Source organism: Macaca thibetana, chromosome 7 (assembly GCF_024542745.1).
Source record: "Macaca thibetana thibetana isolate TM-01 chromosome 7, ASM2454274v1, whole genome shotgun sequence".
Classification (NCBI taxonomy): Eukaryota; Metazoa; Chordata; class Mammalia; order Primates; family Cercopithecidae; genus Macaca; species Macaca thibetana.
Window position 1 is genome coordinate 30281498 of NC_065584.1, and position 22813 is coordinate 30304310.

Sequence of the window (22813 nt, forward strand, 5' to 3'; positions counted from 1 at the left end):
GGTACATTGATCTGAGCTTATTGAATATAGAAGTGACACTTTATACTTTGACTCTAAATTCAGTTTATCTTACATCCCACTCTACCCTCTATGTTCTGCCTAATTTAGCCATCTGCTTTCTGAGAAATATGATTGATTTCTTTTTATTAATTTTTTTTTAATTGAGATGGAGTCTCGCTCTGTCACCCAGGCTGGAGTGCAGTGGTGTGATCTCAGCTCACTGCAACCTCCACCTCCCGGGTTCAAGTGATTTTCCTGCCTCAGCCTCCTGAGTAGCTGGGATTACAGGCACATGCCACCATGCCCAGCTAATTTTTGTATTTTTAAGTAGAGACATGGTTTCGCCATGTTGGCCAGGCTGGTCTCGAACTCCTGACCTCAAGTGATCCACCCGCCTCGGCCTCCCAAAGTGCTGGGATTACAAGTGTGAGCCACTGCACCTGGCCCTATTTTTTTAAAATTTATTTTTATTATTTATTATTTTTTTTGAAACAGAGTTTTGCTTTTGTTGCCCAGGCTAGAGTGCAATGGTGTGATCTCAGCTCACTGCAACCTCTGCCTCCCAGGTTCAAGTGATTCTTCTGCCTCAGCCTCCCAAGTAGCTGGGATTACAGGTGTGCACCATCATGCCTGGCTAATTTTGTATTTTTAGTAGAGATGGGGTTTCACTCTGTTGATCAGGCTGGTCTCAAACTCCTGACTCACCTCAGCCTCCCAAAGTGCTGGGATTACAGGCTTGAACCACTGCACCTGGCCTTAATTTTTTTTAGAGACAGGGTCTTGCTCTGTTGCCCAGGCTGGTTTTGAACTCCTGGTCTCAAGCGATCCTCCTGCCTTGGCCTCCCAAAGTGTTGGGGTTATAGGTGTGAGCCACTTCACCTAGCAGAAATATGATTCCTAAATTAGGATTAACTTTTTGGAGACTTGTTTTAGAAATGACTTATTTTTTATGAATGAGTTATGACTGAGAATACTTGGATGTGATGACTTGAATAATTTATGTGTTGGGCCTCCCAGAGGATAAAGTTCATACCAGAATATTTTTGGGAAGAATTTGGTTGAAATTGCTAGATTTTATTTTAAAGGTACAAGATAATTATGATTGTGTTCCCTCTCAGATATTGAATTCTTTCTCTCTATGGTTTTCTAGAGAATGAAGATCTGGAAAACTACAAGGATACCTCTCTATTGGCTTCTGCCACTGATCCAGAACCCCGTTCCTCACCCCACAGGTAACCACTTTGAATAGAATGCTTTCCGAGGTTTTATATTCTGAGATGAGGAATTGGTGAAAGCAATAGGTAGTGACTTTAAGGGGGAAGACAAGTTAAAGTAAAGAATGTGGGCCATGCGCGGTGGCGCACACCTGTCATCCCAGCACTTTGGGAGGCCGAGGCGGGTGGATCATGAGGTCAGGAGATGGAGACCATCCTGGACAACATAGTGAAACCCTGTCTCTACTAAAAATACAAAAAAAAAAAAATTTAGCCAGATGTGGTGGCGGGCGCCTGTAGTCCCAGCTACTTGGGAGGCTGAGGCAGGAGAATGGTGTGAACCTGGGAGGCAGAGCTTGCAGTGAGCTGAGATTGCGCCATTACACTCCAGCCTGGGTGACAGAGTGTGACTCTGTCTCAAAAAAAAAAAAATAGTGGATAGTTGGCCAGACACTGTGGTTCACGCCTGTAATCCCAGCACTTTGGGAGGCTGAGGCGGGCAGATTACGAGGTCAGGAGTTTGAGACCAGGCTGGACAATATGGTGAAACCCCGTCTCTGCTAAAAATACAAAAATTAGCCAGGCATGGTGGCGCATGCCTGTAATCCCAGCTGCTCAGAAGGCTGAGGGAGAGGAATCGCTTGAACCCAGGAGGCAGAGGTTGTGGTGAGCCGAGATCATGTTATTGCACTCCAGCCTGGATGACAGAGCGAGATTCTGTCTCAAAAACAAAAAAACAAACAAACAAAAAAACAAAAAATTGTGGATAGTTTTGTCATGAATCAACCCTCAAGTGTGTTTAGGGGCAATGTCAGGTCTATTTCAGGTTGTACATTTTTCCTTTACTCTCAGAGAATAAAACTATAACAAATAGTCTAGTGTAGTGTCCTCATTTATTTTCTCCTGAAGATCATGTTCAAATGTTAAAATAGTTGAAGGAGATTCCAAGTGGACTTGCAAGAGAATGCACGTTTGGTTTTATAAAATGCATACACACATACATATGCCCTCACAAAAGCAGTTGGAATTTTTTTATTCTGTAATTTTCAGATTAAACCATTTTGATGGCCTTTAGGTTGTCTTTCTTAATTTCCTTCTCTGCCTATCTCATCCAACCACCATCGTTGACACCAGAATGTATAACAGAAAGAGAAGAGGTGTACTGAGCCCTGGAAAGAGTAGAAACCATGAAGCACTAATAGAATAACTAATGAAAACCTGTATATTGGAGAACCCTGAGCTAGTGAGTATTGTAGTCCAACTGATCAGTTCATGGGACAGTGTTGCCCAGTAATCCTGTGGTCTCCACACAAAATTGATGTCTGGAAGTGGTGGCAGATGTCAAGGTATTTCAAAAATCCGTTATTTCTTGAGTTCCATTTAGAAGCTCTTTCCTCTTACTTTTGCATGTGAAATAATTTGTATGATTAGTAAGTATAATTATAGTTGGTTATAATAGCCTTTTTTTTTTTAATGTTCCTCTGTAATAATGGTAATGAGGCCGGGAGCGCTGGCTCACGCCTGTAATCCCAGCACTTTGGGAGGCCGAGGCAGGTGGATCACGAGGTCAGGAGATCGAGACCACGGTGAAACCCCGTCTCTACTAAAAATACAAAAAATTAGCCAGGCGCGGTGGCGGGCCCCTGTAGTCCCAGCTACTCGGGAGGCTGAGGCAGGAGAATGGCGTGAACCTGGGAGGCGGAGCTTTCAGTTAGCCGAGATTGCGCCACTGCACTCCAGCCTGGGCGACAGAGCGAGACTCCGTCTCAAAATAAATAAATAAAAATAATAATAATGTAATGAAATAGTTACTTTGTCAGACATTTCTTTTTGCCAAATACTGTACTAGGTGTATTTATTATCTCATTCAATTCTCATAACAGCCCTCATGAAATAAATATACCTGCTTTTTTTTTTTTAAGATGAAGCAAATGGACCGGGCGCGGTGGCTCACGCCTGTAATCCCAGCACTTTGGGAGGCCGAGACGGGCGGATCAGGAGGTCAGGAGATCAAGACCATCCTGGCTAACACAGTGAAACCCAGTCTCTACTAAAAAATACAAAAAATTAGCCGGGTGTGGTGGCGGGCGCCTGTAGTCCCAGCTACTCGGGAGGCTGAGGCAGGAGAATGGCGTGAACCCGGGAGGCGGAGCTTGCAGTGAGCCGAGATCGCGCCACTGCACTCCAGCCTGGGCGACAGAGCGAGACTCCGCCTCAAAAAAAAAAAAAAAAAAAAAAATGAAGCAAATGAAACAGTGAGTTCAAGAATTTGCTCAAGTTCACATAGCTTTAGTTTTGTTCAGCTCTATAGCTGATTCTCATAACCAGCCAGAGAGTTTTGAGTTCTATGCCTGGAGCTACTCAGCTAATATACATAATAATCCTATAGAAGATGTAGCCTCCTCAAGGCTTTGATTGTTTGAGACCAGTCATGTTTTCATCAAATCTCCTGAGGAGAACTCCTTTCCATCTTCTTGCCATCATCCCTTTTCTGTACCTGCTGATTTGAAGGATCTTTGGGTGATGAGTTTGGCACAAAGGTGTTGTTTTGTTTTGTTTTTAAATTTGTGCAAATTCATGGGGTCTGTGATACATTTTTTATGTGTATATAATGCACGGTGATCAAGTCAAGGTGTTTATGGTGTCCATCACCAAAGTAGACAGAACTGTTTTGTACTTCGGAGGGTCAATAAATTTTTTAAAATAAGAAACACAGAACATCCTTGGACACAAAGGTATTTAATTTTGTTGTTGTTGTTGTTGTTGTTTTGAGACGGAGTCTCGCTCTGTCACCCAGTCTGGAGTGCAGTGGCGCAATCTCTGCTCACTGCAAGCTCCGCCTCCCCGGTTCTCGCCATTTTCCTGCCTCAGGCTCCGGAGTAGCTGGGACTACAGGTGCCCACCACCACGCCTGGCTAATTTCTTGTATTTTTAGTAGAGATGGGATTTCACCGTGTTAGCCAGGATGGTGTTGATCTCCTGATCTTGTGATTTGCCCGCCTCAGCCTCCCAAAGTGCTGGAATTACAGGCGTGAGCCACTGCGCCTGGCCTTAATTTTTTTTTTTTTTTTTTGAGATGGATTCTCACTCCATCCTCAGGCTGAAGTGCAGTGAGGTGATCTCAGCTCACTGCATCCTCCACTTCCCGGGTTCAAATGATTCTCCTGCCTCAGCCTCCCGAGTAGCTGGGACTACAGGTGCGCGCCACCACCCCCGGCTAATTTTTGTATTTTTTAGTAGAGACAGGGTTTCATCATATTGGATAGGCTGGTCTCGAACTCCTGACCTCGTGATCTGCCCGCCTTAGCCTCCCAAAGTGATGGGATTACAGGCATGAGCCACTGCACAGGGCCAGGGATTTAATTTTTAATTTTTGTTTCTAACATTTGCTGAGCAAAGATAAAAATCCAGTGAGTGTGATGCCTAAGGCTCACTTCTTAATGCTTATGTGTCTATTGGAAATGGAAACGGCACAACTTTCTATCTTTTCTAGTGAGGCTGGCTGGCTGGCCAGGCTCTCCCCTCCATTGAGATGGCCTCCCTGCTCCAGGTCAGTACAAACCAGAAGCTTAAAGCAGAGACTTTTCCTTTACGTGGCTTATCACCAGCATTAAGTGATTTGAAATTCATCTTTCCCCAAATACCCTTTTCTAATTCTCCAGAGCATAAAATGCTAATGTGAATATTCAATTTACATGGGTGGCACATATCCTGTTTAACATAATCTTATTATTAATTAGTTCTTGAGACATAGTCTTGCTCTGTTGCCTAGGCTGGAGCACGGTGAGCAGTCATAACTGCCTGCAGCCTCAAGCTCCTGGACCCATGCAACCCTCCCACTTCTGCCTTGTGAGTAGCTAGGACCACAGGCATGAGCCCCCACAGCAAGCCGTAAAATATGTTTTTTAAATAAGCAGAACCATGTTTTTTCACAGTAGCATGCACAAAGACAAAGAGACTAAATTTTAGATGTCACACACAGTACGTCAGGCTAATGATTCAGATAGCCTGTTGTAGTCTCACCTTTCCAATATTTTGTTGTTTTTTTTTTTTTTTTTTGAGATGGAGTCTCGCTCTGTCGCCCAGGCTGGAGTGCAGTGACCGGATCTCAGCTCACTGCAAGCTCTGCTTCCCGGGTTGACACCATTCTCCTGCCTCAGCATCCCGAGTAGCTGGGACTACAGGTGCCCGCCACCTCGCTTGGCTAGTTTTTTGTATTTTTTAGTAGAGATGGGGTTTCACCGTGTTAACCAGGATGGTCTCGATCTCCTGACCTCGTGATCCGCCCGTCTTGGCCTCCCAAAGTGCTGGCATTACAGGCTTGAGCCACCGTGCCTGGCCTCACCTTTCCAATATTATAAATGATAGTCTGATCCAGAATTTCTCTTTTATTCCCAAGCAAAAATTAACTTGTTCATTTTTTTTATTCAACATACATTTTGGGGCTAATATTTATTTATTCAACAGATGTTTGTTGGGAGCCTACCATGTACCTGATACCGTTCTGGGTACTAAAGATACCACAAATGAACAAAAGAGTCTGTCACTGCTCTCAGGGAGCTTACGTTCTAGTGGGGGAAGTAGACAGTAAACAATTACACATCATACTTCATAGACTCTTAAGTTGCCATCAACTGTAAGATGTACTTCCATGTACCACCAAGAAAGGAAGAAACGCTTAAGATGGATCATCTAATAGACACCCCCATATGGAGCTGGGATACCAAAAGCCTGGACCTTCAGTGAAAATATAAAGAAAAAAATCCCCACACAGAAAAGGACAGCAAGGAAACTTGATTGTCTCCAACTTGACACTGTGTCATAGGAGGAAAAAATCTCCTCTGAGAATAGGAACCACAAGTTGGTATTAGCCAGTGTCTTGTCTAAATTCACTCTGCCAGGATGATCTAAACAAAACCCTCAACAGAGAACTTAATTTCAAGGCGTCTTAGATTGGTAGCATTCCTAAGTACTGGCAGAAGCAAATGCAAATCTCTTGCGGAAAGACTTGACGTCAGTCCAGGCCCACGGCACTTTTAAGATATCATTAATTTTTAAGACATCCTGTCTTTCAGTTGTGTTAAAATCTAAAAGCCGGTGTGCATCTTGCAATCAACAAAATATGCTCCACATCATGTCAGGCAGTAATAGTTGCAGTGAAGAAAAACGACAGTGACAAGGCCAGGAAGCGGTAGCCATTTTATAGACAGACCTCTGAGAAACCTCTCAGCAGAAAACCTGCTGGAAGGAAGTCTTCAGTTAACTAAAGAAGAGTTAATGGCCTAGAAGAGTATTCTAGGCAGAGGTTACAGCAAATGCAAAAGCTCTCAAGTGGGAGAGTACTTGGGGTGTTTGAGGACTATCAAGGATTGAAGAGGCTGTTGTGGCTGGAGGGACCAGGGTAGAATGAGGATTCTGGGAGGTGAGGTCAGAGTGCAAAGGGCCTTAGAGCTGGGCGAGGTGGCTCAGGCCTGTAATCCCAGCACTTTGGGAGGCTGAGGTGGGTGGATCACCTGAGGTCAGAAGTCTGAGACCAGCCTGGCCAACATGGTGAAACCCTGTGTCTATTAAAAATACAAAAAATTAGCCAGGTGTGGTGGTGCATACCTGTAGTCCCAGCTACTTGGGAGGCTGAGGCAGGAGAATTGCTTGAACCAGGGAGGCAGAGTTGCAGTGAGCCAAGATCCGAGATCATGCCACTACACCCCAGTGAGCGAGACTGTCTCAAAAAAAAAAAAAAAAAAAAAAAAAAAAAAAAAAAAAAAATTGGCGTTAGAGTTCCAGGTGGCAGGCTTGGTTTCTGGTGCTGTGCATACAGTGGCAGTGAGACCCAGTGCCTGCCACCAAGCTTACTTTCTAGTAGAGGAGGCAGATGATACAGTGTCAAGAAACAGAAATGGACTATAATTTCTGGGTTGAAGAGTGTTAAAATAGGTCCACAGCCTAGGCCAGTTTACAGCTCACATTGAATTACCCAAGTGAACCTATAAAGATCAACAGGATCCCACAGCTCTGATTCTTGGAGTGACCTCCTCTTGTCTGTCCTGAGGTAGGCTGGAGTCATTTTAGATATTCCGAAACAAGGCTGTTTTATCTGAAGAGGTAACTTGTAAAATAGGAGTGATTTTTCTTGTTTATGTTAAAAAAGGAAAGAAACAAACTAATAAACTCTAAAATAAAGCCTCCTTCTGTTTCCCCTATAAGGTGTATACTACCATTTTCCAGACATTTACTTAGCCTCTTCAAGGAAATGATGCCCTCAAGGAGGGATTCTCAGACCTTTATACTCTTACAAATGATTGAGGACCCAAAGAATTTTTGTTTGTGTGGGTTATACCTATCAATATTTACTATATTAGAAATTAAAACTGAAAAATTAGAATATGGTTATTTGTTCATTTAAAAATAATGAACTCATTACATGCTATATATAAAACATGTTTTTACTTAAAAACAACTAATTTTCAAAGCAAAGAATGTAGTACAAAGAGAGACATTGTAAATCTCTTTAATGTTTGGCTTAATAAAAGACAGTTGGATTCTCAGCTCTGCTTCTGAGTTCATTCCATTGCAATATCACATGTCATATAGTCTCTGGAAAATTCCACTGCACACTCTTGAGAAAATGAGAATAAAAAAGGGGAAATAACATTTTAGTGTTATTATGAAATACTTTGAACTTCGCAGACTCCCCTGAAGGGTCCTGGGGACCCCAAGGGTCTCCAGACCATACTTTGATAATTGTCATTCAGAAAAAATCCATGTCACCTTTTATCGGCAACAGATTTCCAAAAGGCCTGGGTTATTGTCCTACAGACCTGGCACTAATTTTCTAGTTTTTGTGAAGCCAGGGGAAATGGAAGAGAGTATAAATCATTCTCTTGCATCTTTAAAATCAACTATTCACGGCCAAGCACGGTGGCTCAAGCCGGTAATCCCAGCACTTTGGGAGGCCGAGGCGGGTGGATCACCTGAGGTCAAAAGTTCGAGACCAGCCTGACCAACAACATGGAGAAACACCGTCTCTACTAAAAATACAAAATTAGCTGGGTGTGGTGGCACATGCCTGTAATCCCAGCTACTCGGGAGGCTGAGGCAGGAGAATTGCTTGAACCCGGGAGGCGGAGGTTGTGGTGAGCCACGATCACCCCGTTGCTCTCCAGCCTGGTTAACTCCGTCAAAAAACAAACAATCAATCAACTATTGACATAGCTGTGTTTGAAGCCATTGGGATTGTTGATTAATGTGCTTTAAAAAGGAGAGAAAGTGATGACCGCTAGCACTGACGGGGACAGGGTATGAAATAGACCTGCTGAAAGACTGCCTCATGGATAACTGCACAGAGAGTTGCCTCGATCATCAGTTTGTAGTTTGTTTTGGTGCATACAGAGGCAGTGAGACCCAGTGCCTGCCACCAGGCAGGCCTCCTTAGGCAGGCCTCCTCCTTTTGCTTCTAGCCAGTGGCTTTGTGTGTAGAACTGAACTGAGATTCTAACAATTCTTTGGTTAAAATTTTGTGGGTCCCAGAGTGAGGAATAACATTGGAACTCATAGAAGCCGAGGACAGAATGGTGGTTAATAGGGGTTGGGGCCAGGGGGTCGGATGGGGAGATGTTGGTCAAGTGGTATAAAGTGTTAGAAGAAGGAACAAGTTCTGGAGACCTTTGTACAACATGGTGACAATAGTTAATAACAATGTATACTTGAAAATTGCTAAGACAGTAGATTTTAAATGTTCTCGCCACAAAAAGGAGATGTGAGGGGATGGATATGGTAATTAGCTCAATTTAATCATTTTACAATGCATACATATATCAAAACAGCACATTTTACGTCATAAATATATACACTTTGTCAACTAAAATAAATAAATAAAAGAAACAACAATGACAAAAAAAACCAAACCAGCAGTCCATCTCAGATGATGGAGCTGTGTGTTTTCTATGGTTCTCCTGGCTTCTGACCTGGCCTTAGTCTTTGTTTTCACACTGTCAACACTTTACTGTGGACCAATTCAGCGCTGGGCAGTGGTCGGCTAAAGTGACAGTAGAGCTAAACACCAGGGGCAGGTGGGGCTGGGGGTGTTTTGAATGTTGTTTTATTTCAAAGTTTCTCCAGGATGATTGCGTCTTTTCAAAGAGCCCTTGAATTGACATGCTTTCTTCCTCTGAGAGGCCACAGATGGTATCTCCAGTGAGTAAGGATGCCACGGAAGATCTGCGGAAAGCAACTGGTGCCTTGGAGGCTCAGGCTTTGGTGAAACAGGATTTGCTGCCTGCAGACCAGGCCCAGGTCCTCAATGAGGTAGGGAGAGGATTCTGGCTCTTTCTTATGAAGGGAGGCACCAGAATGTGGACACATAGTGGATGGGTTGGAATTAGATAGCACTGCGAGGGTGGTTCCCGGAATTCTCTCTTTGCCCTCTAATGTAGGGCATCTTGGTTTTCATTATTATTTGGAGAATGATTATTTGTATCTTCCACAGGGCCCATCATTGTACTGGCACCCAGTAGGCACCTATTCAGAAAACGAAGTGTTAGAATGAATGTTCATGTGTTCTCTAAAATCCTCTTCATTGAGGAGCCCGAAGTCATTTTGGACTATTTTGCTCTTGCTTTTTTTGTGGTAGATCTATTCAGTATTTATGATAAAGTTCCATAGAAGCTTTTTTTCTTTTTTTTTTTTTGAGACAGGGTCTCCCTCTGTTGCCCAGGCTGGAGTGCAGTGGCACGATCTCGGCTCACTGCAACCTCCGCCTCCTGGGTTCAAGCGTTTCTCCTACCTTAGCCTCCCGAGTAACTGGGATTACAGGCGCCTGCCACCACGCCCGGATAATTTTTGTACTTTTAGTAGAGGCAGGGCTTCACCATGTTGGCCAGGCTAGTCTGGAACACCTGACCTCAGGTGAACCACCCGTCTCGGCCTCCCAAAGTGCTGTGATTACAGACGTGAGCCATTGCACCCGGCCTTGTTGTTTTTTTTTTTGAGACAGAGGTCTCACTCTGTCACTCAGCTTCAGTGCAGTGGTGCAGTCATGGCTCACTGCAGCCTCAAACTCCTGGGCTCAAGTGATCCTCCTGCCCCAGCCCTTCAGGTAGCTGTATGGAAGTGATAGTGTAGCAGCACCCCTGCCGTGGAGGTAGGGGGTGGGGTTGTTTTATCATTTATTAGCATATGTATTAGAATAATGGTTGGTATTAATGTCAATGAAGGCAACACCAGGCGTGATAATTAGATTCGTATAATACTTCATAGTTTACAAGCATTTGTATCTGTAACACTTCATTTACTCCTGAGAACAACCTTGTGAGATAGGTGCCATTGTGTCTCCATTTAATAGATGAGGAAACTGGCTGGGCACGGTGGCTCATGCCTATAATCCCAGCACTTTGGGAGGCCTAGGTGGGCAGATCACCTGAGGTCAGGAGTTCAAGACCAGCCTGACCAACATGGAGATACCCTGTCTCTACTAAAAATACAAAATTAGCTGGGCGTGTTGGCAGGTGCCTGTAATCCCAGCTACTCAGGAGGCTGAGGCAGGAAAATTGCTTGAACGTGGGAGGCGGAGGTTGCGGTAAGCCGAGATGGCACCATTGCACTTTAGCCTGGGCAATAAGAGCAAAACTCTGTCTCAAAAAAAAAAAAAAAAAAAAAAGGAAAGAAAGAAATGAGGCCGGGCACGGTAGCTCACGCCTGTAATCCCAGCACTTTGGGAGGCCGAGGCAGGCAAATCACGAGGTCAGGAGATCGAGGCCATCCTGGCTAACACTGTGAAGCCCCGTCTCTACTAAAAAATATAAAACAAAAGTAGCCGGGCATGGTGGCGGGTGCCTGTAGTCCCAGCTACTTGGGAGGCTGAGGCAGGAGAATGCCGTGAACCTGGGAGGCGGAGCTTGCAGTGAGCCGAGATCGCGCCACTGCACTCCAGCCTGGGCGACAGAGCGAGACTCTGTCTCAAAAAAAAAAAAAGAAAGAAATGAGGAAACTGAGACTGAGGGCTGTTAGAGAGTTTACTACGGCTGTGGAGCTAATATGTTGCAACCTAATCCTTTATTTAGCATTTTAGAAAAGGAAGGATTTGTTCAAGCACACTAGCCAAAGTCTGATTCACTTCAGTTAGCCTGGGAGGATTACAAAGTTGATTTATTTATTTCTCACAAACACAATTCCAACCTCTTAACTGGATTGCTGACTCACTGATGTGCTCTCCCCTGTGGGCAATAGGTATAGATTTCTTGCTGAATTGCCTGCCAACTGTTTGGAGAAGGGGCAGGAAATTAAGGTATAATAGCATGAAACCAGGAACACTAATCTGAGTGATTTGAAGGGAAACTCACCAGGGAGACATTGTAAGCTCCTGCATGGGTTAGCAAGGGCTTTGAGTATCAAATGCCATTTGCATTCTTCCATGTAAGTCAGACGTCTGGCAGCAAATGTACCATTTAAATGCAAGTCCTGGGGCTGGTCTAAGGTGAAATTGTAACTATTGATAGAACACTGTTAGTGACTTCAAGACTGAGACAACCTGTAGTCTGAGGTGGGCTTTGGATGAGAGAAAGACTATAAACCAGATTCTGTCTCCGCAGTGCTTTGGAGAGCTGATTGACAGTAATGTAGAAGTAACCCTTGAGTGGGAACTGTAGCAGGAGGCTGTGTGGCAGAGTGGGAGTCAGACTAAACCCTAGGAGCAAGAGCTGTTAATGAGAGGAGCCACAGGGAAGTACTGTGCAGGTGAGGTAAGACCAAGGCATGGCCCAGAATCATGGTCGATGCAAATACTGTCAACAATCTGCAAGGGTGTTGGCAGGCAAGGACCTTATAAAAGGTTTGGAGCAGGAAAGTTGCAAAAGGTAGGAAACAGTCTTTAAACAATGGAATATTTTGGTGACTTTAAAAAATTAGTAGAATTTATTAGCAACTCCTATTTGGAAGAAAGAGAAGGAACATTGACTAGTACATTAAGCTTTGAGTGGGGAGAGTGGAGATAATAGAGCAGGGGTGGGGCAGCCTTCATGCAAAAAGATTAATTAGAATCTGCCACTCTAATACTCCTTTAACCAGAGTTCTGTTGTGCAGATGGCCAAGTATCAAGTTCCACAGAGGTCTGGGGACATCGTTATGATCCAATCTGAACATACAGGAGCTATAGATGTTCTTTCAGCTGATTTGGAATCTGCAGATCTTCTGGGGGACCACAGGAAAGGTGAGACCTTTGGGAGTATAGGAGGTGGTTTATTTCCAGTAGATACTTAAAGAAAGGCAGGCAGACAGACAAATGGAAGGAAAGGAAATGACTTGTGAAAGGAAGTCAAAGAAGCCAGTAGAAAGAATGTCTGACTGTGCCAACCTCTCTTAGCAAAATGCCGGGGGTACTCATGTTTCCTCATGGTTTCTCAGTGCTAAGCTGCCTGTCCTTTCAGTCTCCCCACCTCTGATGGCTCCTCCATGCATCTGGACCTTCGCCAAGGTGAAGGAATTCAAAAGCAAGCTGGGCAAAGAGAAGAACAGCCGTCTGGTGGTGAAGCGTGGTGAGGTGGTGACCATCCGCGTACCTACTCATCCAGAGGGGAAGCGTGTCTGCTGGGAGTTTGCAACTGATGACTATGACATTGGCTTTGGAGTTTATTTTGACTGGACCCCTGTAACCAGCACTGACATAACTGTGCAGGTCAGTGATTCCAGTGATGATGAGGATGAAGAAGAGGAAGAGGAGGAAGAGATTGAAGGTAAATTTAATGTTAACATAATTTGCAGTTTTCTGGCTTAACCTAATTTCTGGTGACCATTTCCTGTGTTGTACCAGTCTTCCTCTTCCTTCGAAAGCAGTTGAGGAACTCAGCATTACAAGCTAAGCTGAGTGGTACAGGCCAAAGAGAACGTTGTGATAAGGTTGATACTGCTGCCTTAGTTGAAAGCAAGCCTCTTTTCCTTTCATCAGTACCTCATTGTTTTCCCAACACCTTCCTGAGGGCAGGGATGGGGCGGGAGCAGAGAGAGGGGGAGTCATGCTGCAGTTTAGAGGGATGGTCTTTCAGGTTGCATGTAAGCCAGAGATTATTTTACATCTCTCTTTTACTTTGGAGATATTCTTGGCCTGGAACCAAAGTGAGTGATTACAGTTTGCTACAGGTACCCATTCTCTCCCTACCCTAGACTCTCATAGCTGGCTAACTATTGGCTACTTCTTTACTTCACGCCCAGAGAAGTTTTATAAGGGTCTCTGGGCTCCATTCCAGTTTCTATCTGTAGTGTCTACTAAGGATGGCCCAGAGGCATTTTTTCAGGTAATTTAAGATTAGGTCCTAAGCATTAGTCCTATTCCTCTTATTCCCTGATTTTCTTATATAATCTTACAATCAATCCCTTAACGTGCTTCTTCATAGAAAGCTAACACGGTGAAACCCCGTCTCTACTAAAAAAACAAAAACATTAGCTGGGCATGGTGGTGGGCGCCTGTAGTCCCAGCTAATCGGGAGTCTGAGGCAGGAGAATGGCGTCAACCCGGGAGGTGGAGCTTGCAGTGAGCCAGAGATCGGGCCACACTACACTCCAGCCTGGGTGACAGAGTGATACTCCGTCTCAAAAAAAAAAAAAAAAAAAAAAAAAAAGCAAGCTGCAGAGAAATCTACAGGTCTTTGGGAAAGAGGAGAACCTTGTATCTTATTTGCTGCTTTTCAGGAAGCCAAGTGAAGGTGCTAGGGTCACTTTACAGCATGTTTATTTGCAATTCCTATCTCCATTAGCTAGTCCTTTCACCTATTAAATGAAAGAATGTCAGGATCTTTCCTTCTAAACATCTCTTTCTCCCTCTCAGAAATGTCCAGACACTTCTGAAGCTAGGAAGGCTCCTATCAGGCTAAATCATTGTTTCTCAGTGGAGACATTATTGGCATTTGGGATAGGACACTTCTTTGATGTGTAGGTGCGATCCTGATTTTAGCATTCCTGGACCCTTGGGTACTAAATGCAGGTATCACCTAGTAGTCACTGTGATGACCAAAAGATCACCAGACATTTCCAGATGTCTGTCTGTAGGACGGCAATAACCTCCCCGCACTGTGAAAGTCACTGGGTCACCTGGTCCTTCCGCTCACCTTCAGGCAGGACTTACGCAGTCTCTGAACACATATCCAAACACTCTGCCATTTTGCTCATGCAGAACCCGTTCCAGCTGGAGATGTGGAGAGAGGCTCCAGGAGCTCCTTGCGGGGTCGCTATGGGGAGGTCATGCCTGTGTACCGGCGGGACAGCCACCGAGACGTGCAGGCTGGCAGCCATGACTACCCTGGTGAGGGCATCTACCTGCTCAAGTTTGACAACTCCTACTCCCTGCTGCGCAACAAGACTCTCTACTTCCACATCTACTACACCAGCTGAAGGACTGCTGGGACGGGGGCAGGCTGTATTTGCTGGCTGAAGCAGGCTGCCAGCTGGTGCCTCTTGTTTGGGATAGGCAAGAGCCAAAGGTTCATGTGGGGCTCCTGAGCCTCACACCCTGTCTGGCGTGCCTGACTGTTGGCCCATGTAGCTTTTTCCCCTTCTTGGCTTCTGCAGGTGGTGGTGTAGTGCCCCTGTTCTGTGGTCCCTGACTCATACTCTTCTTGCTTCAGACTCCAGCAGATTCCCTCTTGAAGGCACCCATTGGGCACAAGCCTGAAAGGAAGCAGGGCGTTGTTTTTTAAAAATAGATTCATCTTGGCACAGGTTTATCATTCAGATTGCTGCCCTCTCCTCTCCCAGAGCCCTTATAACCAGTGCATTTAGTGGCACCCACTCTCTTTAACTTTTTGAGGTGCCAGAAGAGGGAAAAGCACATTGTCCATGAAGGAGCCCAATCTTTTGGTTGGAGAAAGCTCTATCCAGCCTGTCACCACTGCCATATTCCTGCCTGCTGGTTATTCTTGGTCTCTGCATAGCTGGGAGACCACACTGCCTTTGGAGGGCTGTTACTATTCCTGATGGTAGACACCTCCTCCTTTCTCTTTCCTAAGTCTATGTTTTTGCCATTACAGCAAGAACTTTCATGCAATCTAAAGTGATGATCAATGTAACCTAAGATCTTGTGGGAAGAAAAACTGCCTCCATTATTTCCTGTTCCAAGAGCTGGTTTCCCTTACCATGGGCACCGGCAGTCAAAGTGGAGAGAGTGGAAATTAGGTACTGAACTGATGTCAGAACCCACATATTTGAAAGTCAAGTGTTACTATTTTTTTTTTTTTTTTTTTTTTGTATAATCAAAGAAGGAATGGTATCATCTGAGAGAGAAGATGAAAAACAGAAAACCACTGCAGAGTCCTCACCACTATTTTTTGTCTTTAGAGTAGGAGTGCTATTTAGAAATGTTGCTTTGGAATCAAATGCAGTGAAACCCAATCAGGTTTCCAAAGTTTCTGCATTTAGGTTTCTTGCATTGAGGGCTTAAAGCTTTTGGTGTTCAGAGTCCCTTAGTTTAGGTGATCATGAAGCTTCACTATTGCTGCTGATTGTATTTGTTCTTTACCTGACCAAAGCTTGCATTTCCCTGGTGACAGCATTTCCTACTCTGTCACTCCTGAGGCTCAGCAGTGCCACAGAGTGCAGGTGGTGCTGCAGCCAGTGGTCACCGGAGCACCAGATGCCCGGCCCCCAGGCGGAGAAGGAGTCAGAGGTGAGATGGGACCTCAGCAGTCTCTGTGTTTGTACCTCCCTGTCTCTTACTCCTTGTGTTATGTCTGTTACTGCCTGTGAATTCTGAAGAATAATTAGATTTATTTATTACTATATTTATTTTTTTTTTAGCACATTTCATTTTGCCTTTGAAACAGTTTCCATCTGTTTCTCAGAAGGCTTCCCATCTGTTCTGAGCCACTGAAGCCCCCTCTTTTATGGAGTTAAAGATGATATTTTTAGGATAATTTGGGAAGCGATGAGGTTTTATTTCTGCAGGTCAGTCCTGTGACAGCTTTGCAAGGAGTATGGCCCTTCAGAGATGGATGATGCCACCTTACTCCATGTTTGGGGTACAGTCCAGCACTCCCCCAAGTTGTGAGGGAATCTGACCATTTGCTGGGGATTGAGTGCAGAGGAATTGCCTAGCCAATCAGAGATATCCTGTGATTCCAGGATTTCAGAGTCCTTTGTCTCCTCTGAGGAGTCACCTTCTTTGTGATGTTTCCTTTGACTCACTCCTTCATTGTTGGATTCCTCACACCAAGTGTCTGTCCCTACAGTAGCATAACTCAAGGAACAGGACTCTTCCCAGTGGGTCCCTAGTAGCATCTACATCACATCAAAGGGCAATATATCCTGCACCTGCTCTTCCCCTCGGAGCAAAGCCCCCAGCGGGATGGGATGTTGGGGACTGCCAACCATTCCCATTCTCTGAGCAGCATCATACCTCCATTATTTTATATTTGCAAATGTGTTTTGTAGAGGATTACACTGGCCACAATTTATATACCTTTAAAGAAATTATTTTAGTGACTGTCTGTTGAGGCAGTGAAGAGCAGATTTGCTGTGTGTCATCCCATTGGATAGCTGAGTGACCGCTCTTGCATATTGAAGCTGAATCATGCCTTAGCTAACTGAATATAATCTTTGTAAAATAATTTTCTACTGAGCTGTTTTCTAGTCAGCAAAAGCCTTGCTTATTTTTCCTGTTTATTATTAACTTCTGCCTTTCTCTCAAATTGAAACTGTCAGGCCATACACAGCAAGTTCCCAAGGATAACACTTGTTATTATTGATTTTCACCATGAGATTCTCTGCTTATTTTCTTTGGAATCCTAGTTCTGTTGCATCAGGGAAGCCTAAGGGACTTGTTCCCCTCGCCTCTGTGTGCCTGTTAGTGTCTGGTCACTTTTGATGTCCTGGGCATGGTTACATTTCATTCCATACTGGTTTTTCACCAACAGTCGGGGTTTCTGTGTTCCATTAGCACAAAATAGCTAAAGAAGATATTTTCACCGTCTAATTCACTATTCTCACATTACATTTCTGAAATAATTGAACTTTAGGGGCAAGATATTGTTTACTGAAGCACAGGTAATTACTGAGAACCCACAGCCCAGCAAATTCTAAGAGACAGTCATTTTCTCAGCCCCTCCCAGTCCAAATGTATAGACCCAAACAATGAAACAAAAATCGTTTGCTTTGATCCTGATCTTGTTCCCTAGAGCACAAATAAATATTAACAAACAATTGAAAGAAAGTGCTTCATAGTAGGAGATTGGAATTCTCTATACAGAGTGACTGAGTTCTTAAATTTCTTTAGTTTTAGTTCTGCCACTTTGTTGAGAGATGGGGCTTTTAGAAAGGAAGACATGTTTAAAGTATTGATTTTTCCTTCAATGTTTTATTGTGAAAACATTCAGCAAACAGCTTAAGAGAAATATAAATATATTATAAACCAAAAAGTATCTGAGACAGGTCTCAATATTTTTAGAGGTTTATTTTGCCAAGGTTAAGAGTCTGTGCCGGGGCCTCAGGAGGTTCTGAGAACACGTGCCTAAGGAGTCGGGTAACAGCTTTATACATTTGAGGGAGACAGAAGTTCCAGGCAAAGCCATAAATCAATACATGTAAGGCATACACTGGTTTGGCCTGGAAAGGCAGGACATCTTGAAGATGGGGGTTTCCAGGTCAGAGGTAGATCAAAGAGTACCTGACTGGCAGTTGGTTGAAAGAGTTAAGCTCTACCTGAAAAGATGAAGTCAGCTTAAGTTAAAGTAAGCGGGGCTTGTGGAAGCCGAGGTTCTTGTCATGTAGATGAAGCCTCCAGGTAGCAGGCTTCAGAGAGAACAGATGATGAATATTTCTTTTTAGACCTTAAAAGGTGTCAGACTCTCCAGAAAAGACCTAATAGATTCTCTACAGAATGCAATTTCCCCTACAAGAAACAGCTTTGTAGGGCCATTTCAAAATATGTCAAATAAATATATTGGGGGGTAAATTTCCTTTGGGGCCTGCTGTCATGTGATGCTACACCAGAGTCAGGTTGGGATTTGATATTTTATTGCCACAAAGAGTCTGTTTGGTTAGTCTTAAGATCACTGTTTTAATGTTAATGCTGGTCAGTTGTATTTAAATTCCAAAGGGAAGAGGGTAATATGAGGCACGTCCGACCCCCTTCTTCCCACCAGGGACTAGTTTTTCAGGTTCCTTTGATATCCCCTGGGCCAAGAGAGGGGTCCATTCAGCCAGTTGAGGGGCTTAGAATTTTATTTTTGGTTTTCTGTATATATATGTATACATACACTCCCCACATAAATGTAAAAATTTTAAACTACCAATTCTTAAGCAAAGATGACTCTAACATTCTGTTCCTTTTGATAAGTGTCCAATTAGAGAATGTTGAGAATGTCCCCTGCACAGACAACCTCAGCTCTGTCAGAGAGCCCCGGATTTTTAGCAGACCTGTTTCATTCAACAGGGGTTACCCAGGAGGTGGTCTTCATAAAAATGTTTCTTGGAGGCCAGGCACGGTGGCTCATGCCTGTAATCCCAGCACTTTGGGAGGCCAAGGTGGGCAGATCACTTGAAGCCAGGAGTTCGAGACCAGCCTGGCCAACGTAGTGAAACCCCGTCTCTACAAAATACAAAAAGTTAGCTGGGCGTAGTGGCAGGCACCTATAATCCCAGCTACTCTGGAGGCAGAGGCAGGGAGAATTTCTTGAGCCCAGGAGGCGGAGGTTGCAGTGAGCCAAGATCATGCCACTGCACTCCAGACTGGACAACAGAGCAAGACTCCATCTCAAAAAAAAAAAAGGTTGTTTCTTGGTCTCCATCTTCCAAAACCTGTGCTATATTTCCCCTTTCCCTCAGGCCATGATCTCTGCTGTTTTCCTTACTAACTGGCATGTCAGTACAGGCGTGATTGTGAAGCTGCTCCGGAAGGGCTTTATGCTAACCTCTGTTGCTTGATGACATGTCCTCAGGACTCTGATATTAAAACTCGATCCTCAGATAACAGGTAGCTTTATCATGGAAGTGGGTAGCAATTTGGAATTAGACCATTCTTAGTTTTTTTTCTTAATGAATTGATACATGCACTTTAAAAGAATATTTTTGTTATTTTGGAAAGAAAAACTCAGGCTTTTAAAAAAGTGTATGTTGTCCCATTATAATATGTATATGGAAGAGTGAAATCTGAACACTGTCTTATATTAAGCAGTGGGATTAGGTATTATCATAAAATGTCTTAATCTATAGGAAGTATGTTTATGTTTGAGTCCTGCTCAGTCCCTCTTTGAGAGAATTAGTTGAAACCCAGACTCTAAAGTCTGCTTTTGTATTTGTTAAGACCACTTATCTGCAGAAGGTTGCCTTTTAACCCCAATGGTTCTAAGGTGTGGAGTTGAGTGACCCTAATATTTACATAAGATACTTGTTTTAGTGGAGCGTAAGGGAGGGGCGTAAGTTACACCGTTTTGTGCTGCTTGATAACTGTCTTTTAAAATTGATCACAAGGAGTGAAAACAAAATAAAATGAGGGGGCAAAGGGTAGGAGTATCGGGGGAGGGGAGAGCAAAGCTATCGAATGCATCTTAGAATTTTGCTCAGAAGTCACTGCTCCCTCTCAAGTGTTGCATTGTCCCTGCCTAAACCAAGAAGGCCCAACAAAGCCCCTCCTGTTTGAATTCTTAAGGTAAGAAATTTCTAAGCTAGGAAAACACTATAGACTAAAGCCAGTGATAGTGGAGCTCATTTACAAATAGGCATGCCTCACACACCGAGTCCAAAGGCAAGACACTGGCTTTGAAATGAGGCTCATGATCTGATTCCTATTTTATGTACCTGATTTCTTTTAGGCCCCAGGTATGTGGACCAGAGTTAATGTCATGGCTCTTCATTCTAAGATATGATGAAAAGTTGCCCTAGAAATCTAGAGATGCATGTTTATTTAATTCCATAGTTTAAAAAAAATTTTTTAAGCAGGTAGTTGTGGCTTATCTGGGGGTAAAATAATATATGTGAAATTACTTCCAGAGGACAAGTATATTTTCTAAAGTTCTGAAATAGGATCATGAACCATTTTGAAGTTTTGGTTTGAAATATTATAGTATATGATATTACCAAAGAGCCCTTAATTCAGAGTTTAAGGGGCTCTCTTCCTGAACTCTCTTCGTCACTCAGGGTTGAATGTGTAATGTTCCTTGCTATTGATTGTTATTGTTGATTCTTAGGATCAGGCCAAGAATCATCTGGAAAACATTATCTTAATTCCTTCTCTTATATCCTAAACAGTACATTTTACTAAGAAATTCCACATGAAAAACTCCACTCATGTCTCCTGAGATTATCCCGTTAAGTGAAATAGCTTTCATTTAACCAAGCTAAATTATTTCCATTTAGCCATGTTAAAGAGAAGTCAAGTCTGGAGAAAACAATCCTGTACCCCATGACTCTGGCATAGCCATTTTCCCTTAACATAACGGGAAGTGTTTTGAAATTCCCAGAAGAGAGCTGTTTTGTAATCAAAGTGATGGATTATAAGAAAGCCAGACTTTGGAAAAGGATAATTGGAATAAAGGGAGGTGCTTGAAGATTTTCTAAACTACTTTATGCCATTTAGCTTCTATTTCTGAAGGGCTTTCTTTGGTGCCATGTACTCAGATCAATCAGTTGACTGAAAGATGATCATGTTTTCTTTGTAAAGATTTAAGCAATTGGCAACCACAAAGACCTTATTTCCTTACTGTTCTGTATCATGTACTGTTGCTGACATTACAAAAAGGGTCTGGAAGAGAAACTGTGTCACTGTTTTATCTTTTTCCTTTAAAATACAAAAGTATCCCAACTAATCATTTTTTATGGTCAGCTTGTTTTACATGTCCCCTGTCATGAGAAATGCTATCAACATCTGTGATTTCTAAGAGCTCTTACCAAATTGTTACTTAATTCTTGTGTCCTGCTGAGTGGTTTTTCTTTTAAAATACCATTTTTGTCACCCTGTGGCACTGGGTGTGTGTTACTGCGATTACACTGATGATTCTGAGCTGTGCTTCTTTAAATAGCTCAGTTCTTGTGTTTTATATTATGTAACAGTTTTGTGATGCTTTTGTGCATTCTTTGTCATCTCTTCCGAGTTTTCAAATCTGTCATAAATAAACTTTTTCACTATGCACCTGGTAACATCTGAGTTGTATTTTAATGAACCTGATTTACATTTTAAATTCTTTGTCTTTCATGTATCTTCCTTAAGAAAGGTGTTCTATAAACCCATAGGAATTATTTCATAATCTATTAAGATTGTAAAAGTAAAGACTAAAAAGAAAAAAATTGAGAATAAGATTAATAATAGATCTTTCATCTGCATTTAAATTCATGGCAGAGTATCATCAACTGGGAACTGGGATTGGAAAAACTGGGTTTATAGTGATGATTAGTGAGTTCTGAGTTTTATGTCAGCATTTGGTCCCAGTGAGGCCCGTTTCCCCATGAACATACTCTGTTCAAATTTGGAACCTCCACTTTGGATACCAGGCCAATCATTAACGTAATCTGGGTGATATGAATTCAGCCTGTTTTCATTTACAAAAGTGACACCATAATATATCTTTGCTATCTTTTAAACCACTGCCTCTCCACATCCCTGGTGTCTGTTGCAGAATAAGGACTCACATTTGAGCAGGGAAGGGTAGCATTTAAATATTTCCTTCGGTGATATCTGTGATCCTAAAATGAACCTGTTAGATCATTCTCTGCTTTCTGTTGCAACATATTTTAGAGGTTGAAGCATAAAAGAGGAAGGGATCTGAAACAACTGAGGTAAATGAATGTAATCACGAAACTACCCTACAACTAACAAAAAGCCCAGGCAGATTCCGTGTAGCTGGAGATCATTAATGATTCATGTTTGGGTATGCTGGATGTAATATGTCACTGTCAACACATAATATATTTAAGATTATTATTATTTTTTGAGATGGAGTCTCGCTCTGTCGCCAGGCTGGAGTACAGTGGCGCGATCTCAGCTCACTGCAACCTCCACCTCCCAGGTTCAAGCAATTCTCCTGCCTCAGCCTCTCCCATAGCTGGGATTACAGGCACATGCCACCACGCCCAGCTAATTTTTTGTATTTTAGTAGAGACAAGGTTTCACCGTGTTGCTGAGGCTGTTCTCAAACTCTTGAGCTCAGGCAATCCACCCTCCTCAGCCTCTCAAAGTGCTAGGATTACAGGTATGAGCCACCGCACCTGGCTTTAAGATTATTTTTTAACTTTTAAAAGCATTCATGTTTCATATCATTGACCTTGACATAGCTCAAGATTACAAAAGGCAGCTCACATATTACAGCTCTTGACATTCAGCCTTGATGTTCTTTAACCTGTGCAGTTGTGACTTAAACTCAGCAGCTATCCTTAGTTCAAAGTATTCTCCGAAAGTAGAATTGCTTGTGACCTTGGAAGCAAGAGCTAAATAAGTTATGTTTAGAAGTAAGAGCCAGCCCAGCTACTCGGGAGGCTGAGGCGGGAGGATCAAGATCAGCCTGGGCAACACGGTGAGACTCTATCTCTAAGAAAAATTTTTTTAAATAAAGAAAAAAATCTAGGCCGGCATGGTGGCTCATACCTGTAATCCCAGCACTTTGGGAGACCAAGGCAGGTGGATCACAAGG

The 22813-nt window shown here is 43.2% G+C and overlaps 1 protein-coding gene across 3 annotated transcripts in view; it reads left to right on the forward strand.

The window, feature by feature from the left end:
- TMED8 (transmembrane p24 trafficking protein family member 8) overlaps positions 1 to 21326 on the forward strand; it is a 46814-nt gene extending 25488 nt beyond the window's left edge. The window contains exons 2-6 of one of the 3 annotated variants that reach the window (XM_050798864.1): positions 1151 to 1232; positions 9389 to 9518; positions 12276 to 12417; positions 12635 to 12940; positions 14374 to 21326. In XM_050798864.1, coding sequence (XP_050654821.1) covers positions 1151 to 1232; positions 9389 to 9518; positions 12276 to 12417; positions 12635 to 12940; positions 14374 to 14591 — 878 coding nt within the window. In that variant the 3' untranslated portion in view covers positions 14592 to 21326. Of the gene's footprint in view, positions 1 to 1148; positions 1233 to 9386; positions 9519 to 12275; positions 12418 to 12634; positions 12941 to 14373 lie in introns of those variants that run through there. The other 2 variants (XM_050798865.1, XM_050798866.1) reach the window with 2 other exon arrangements.
- Positions 21327 to 22813: the final 1487 nt, after the last annotated feature.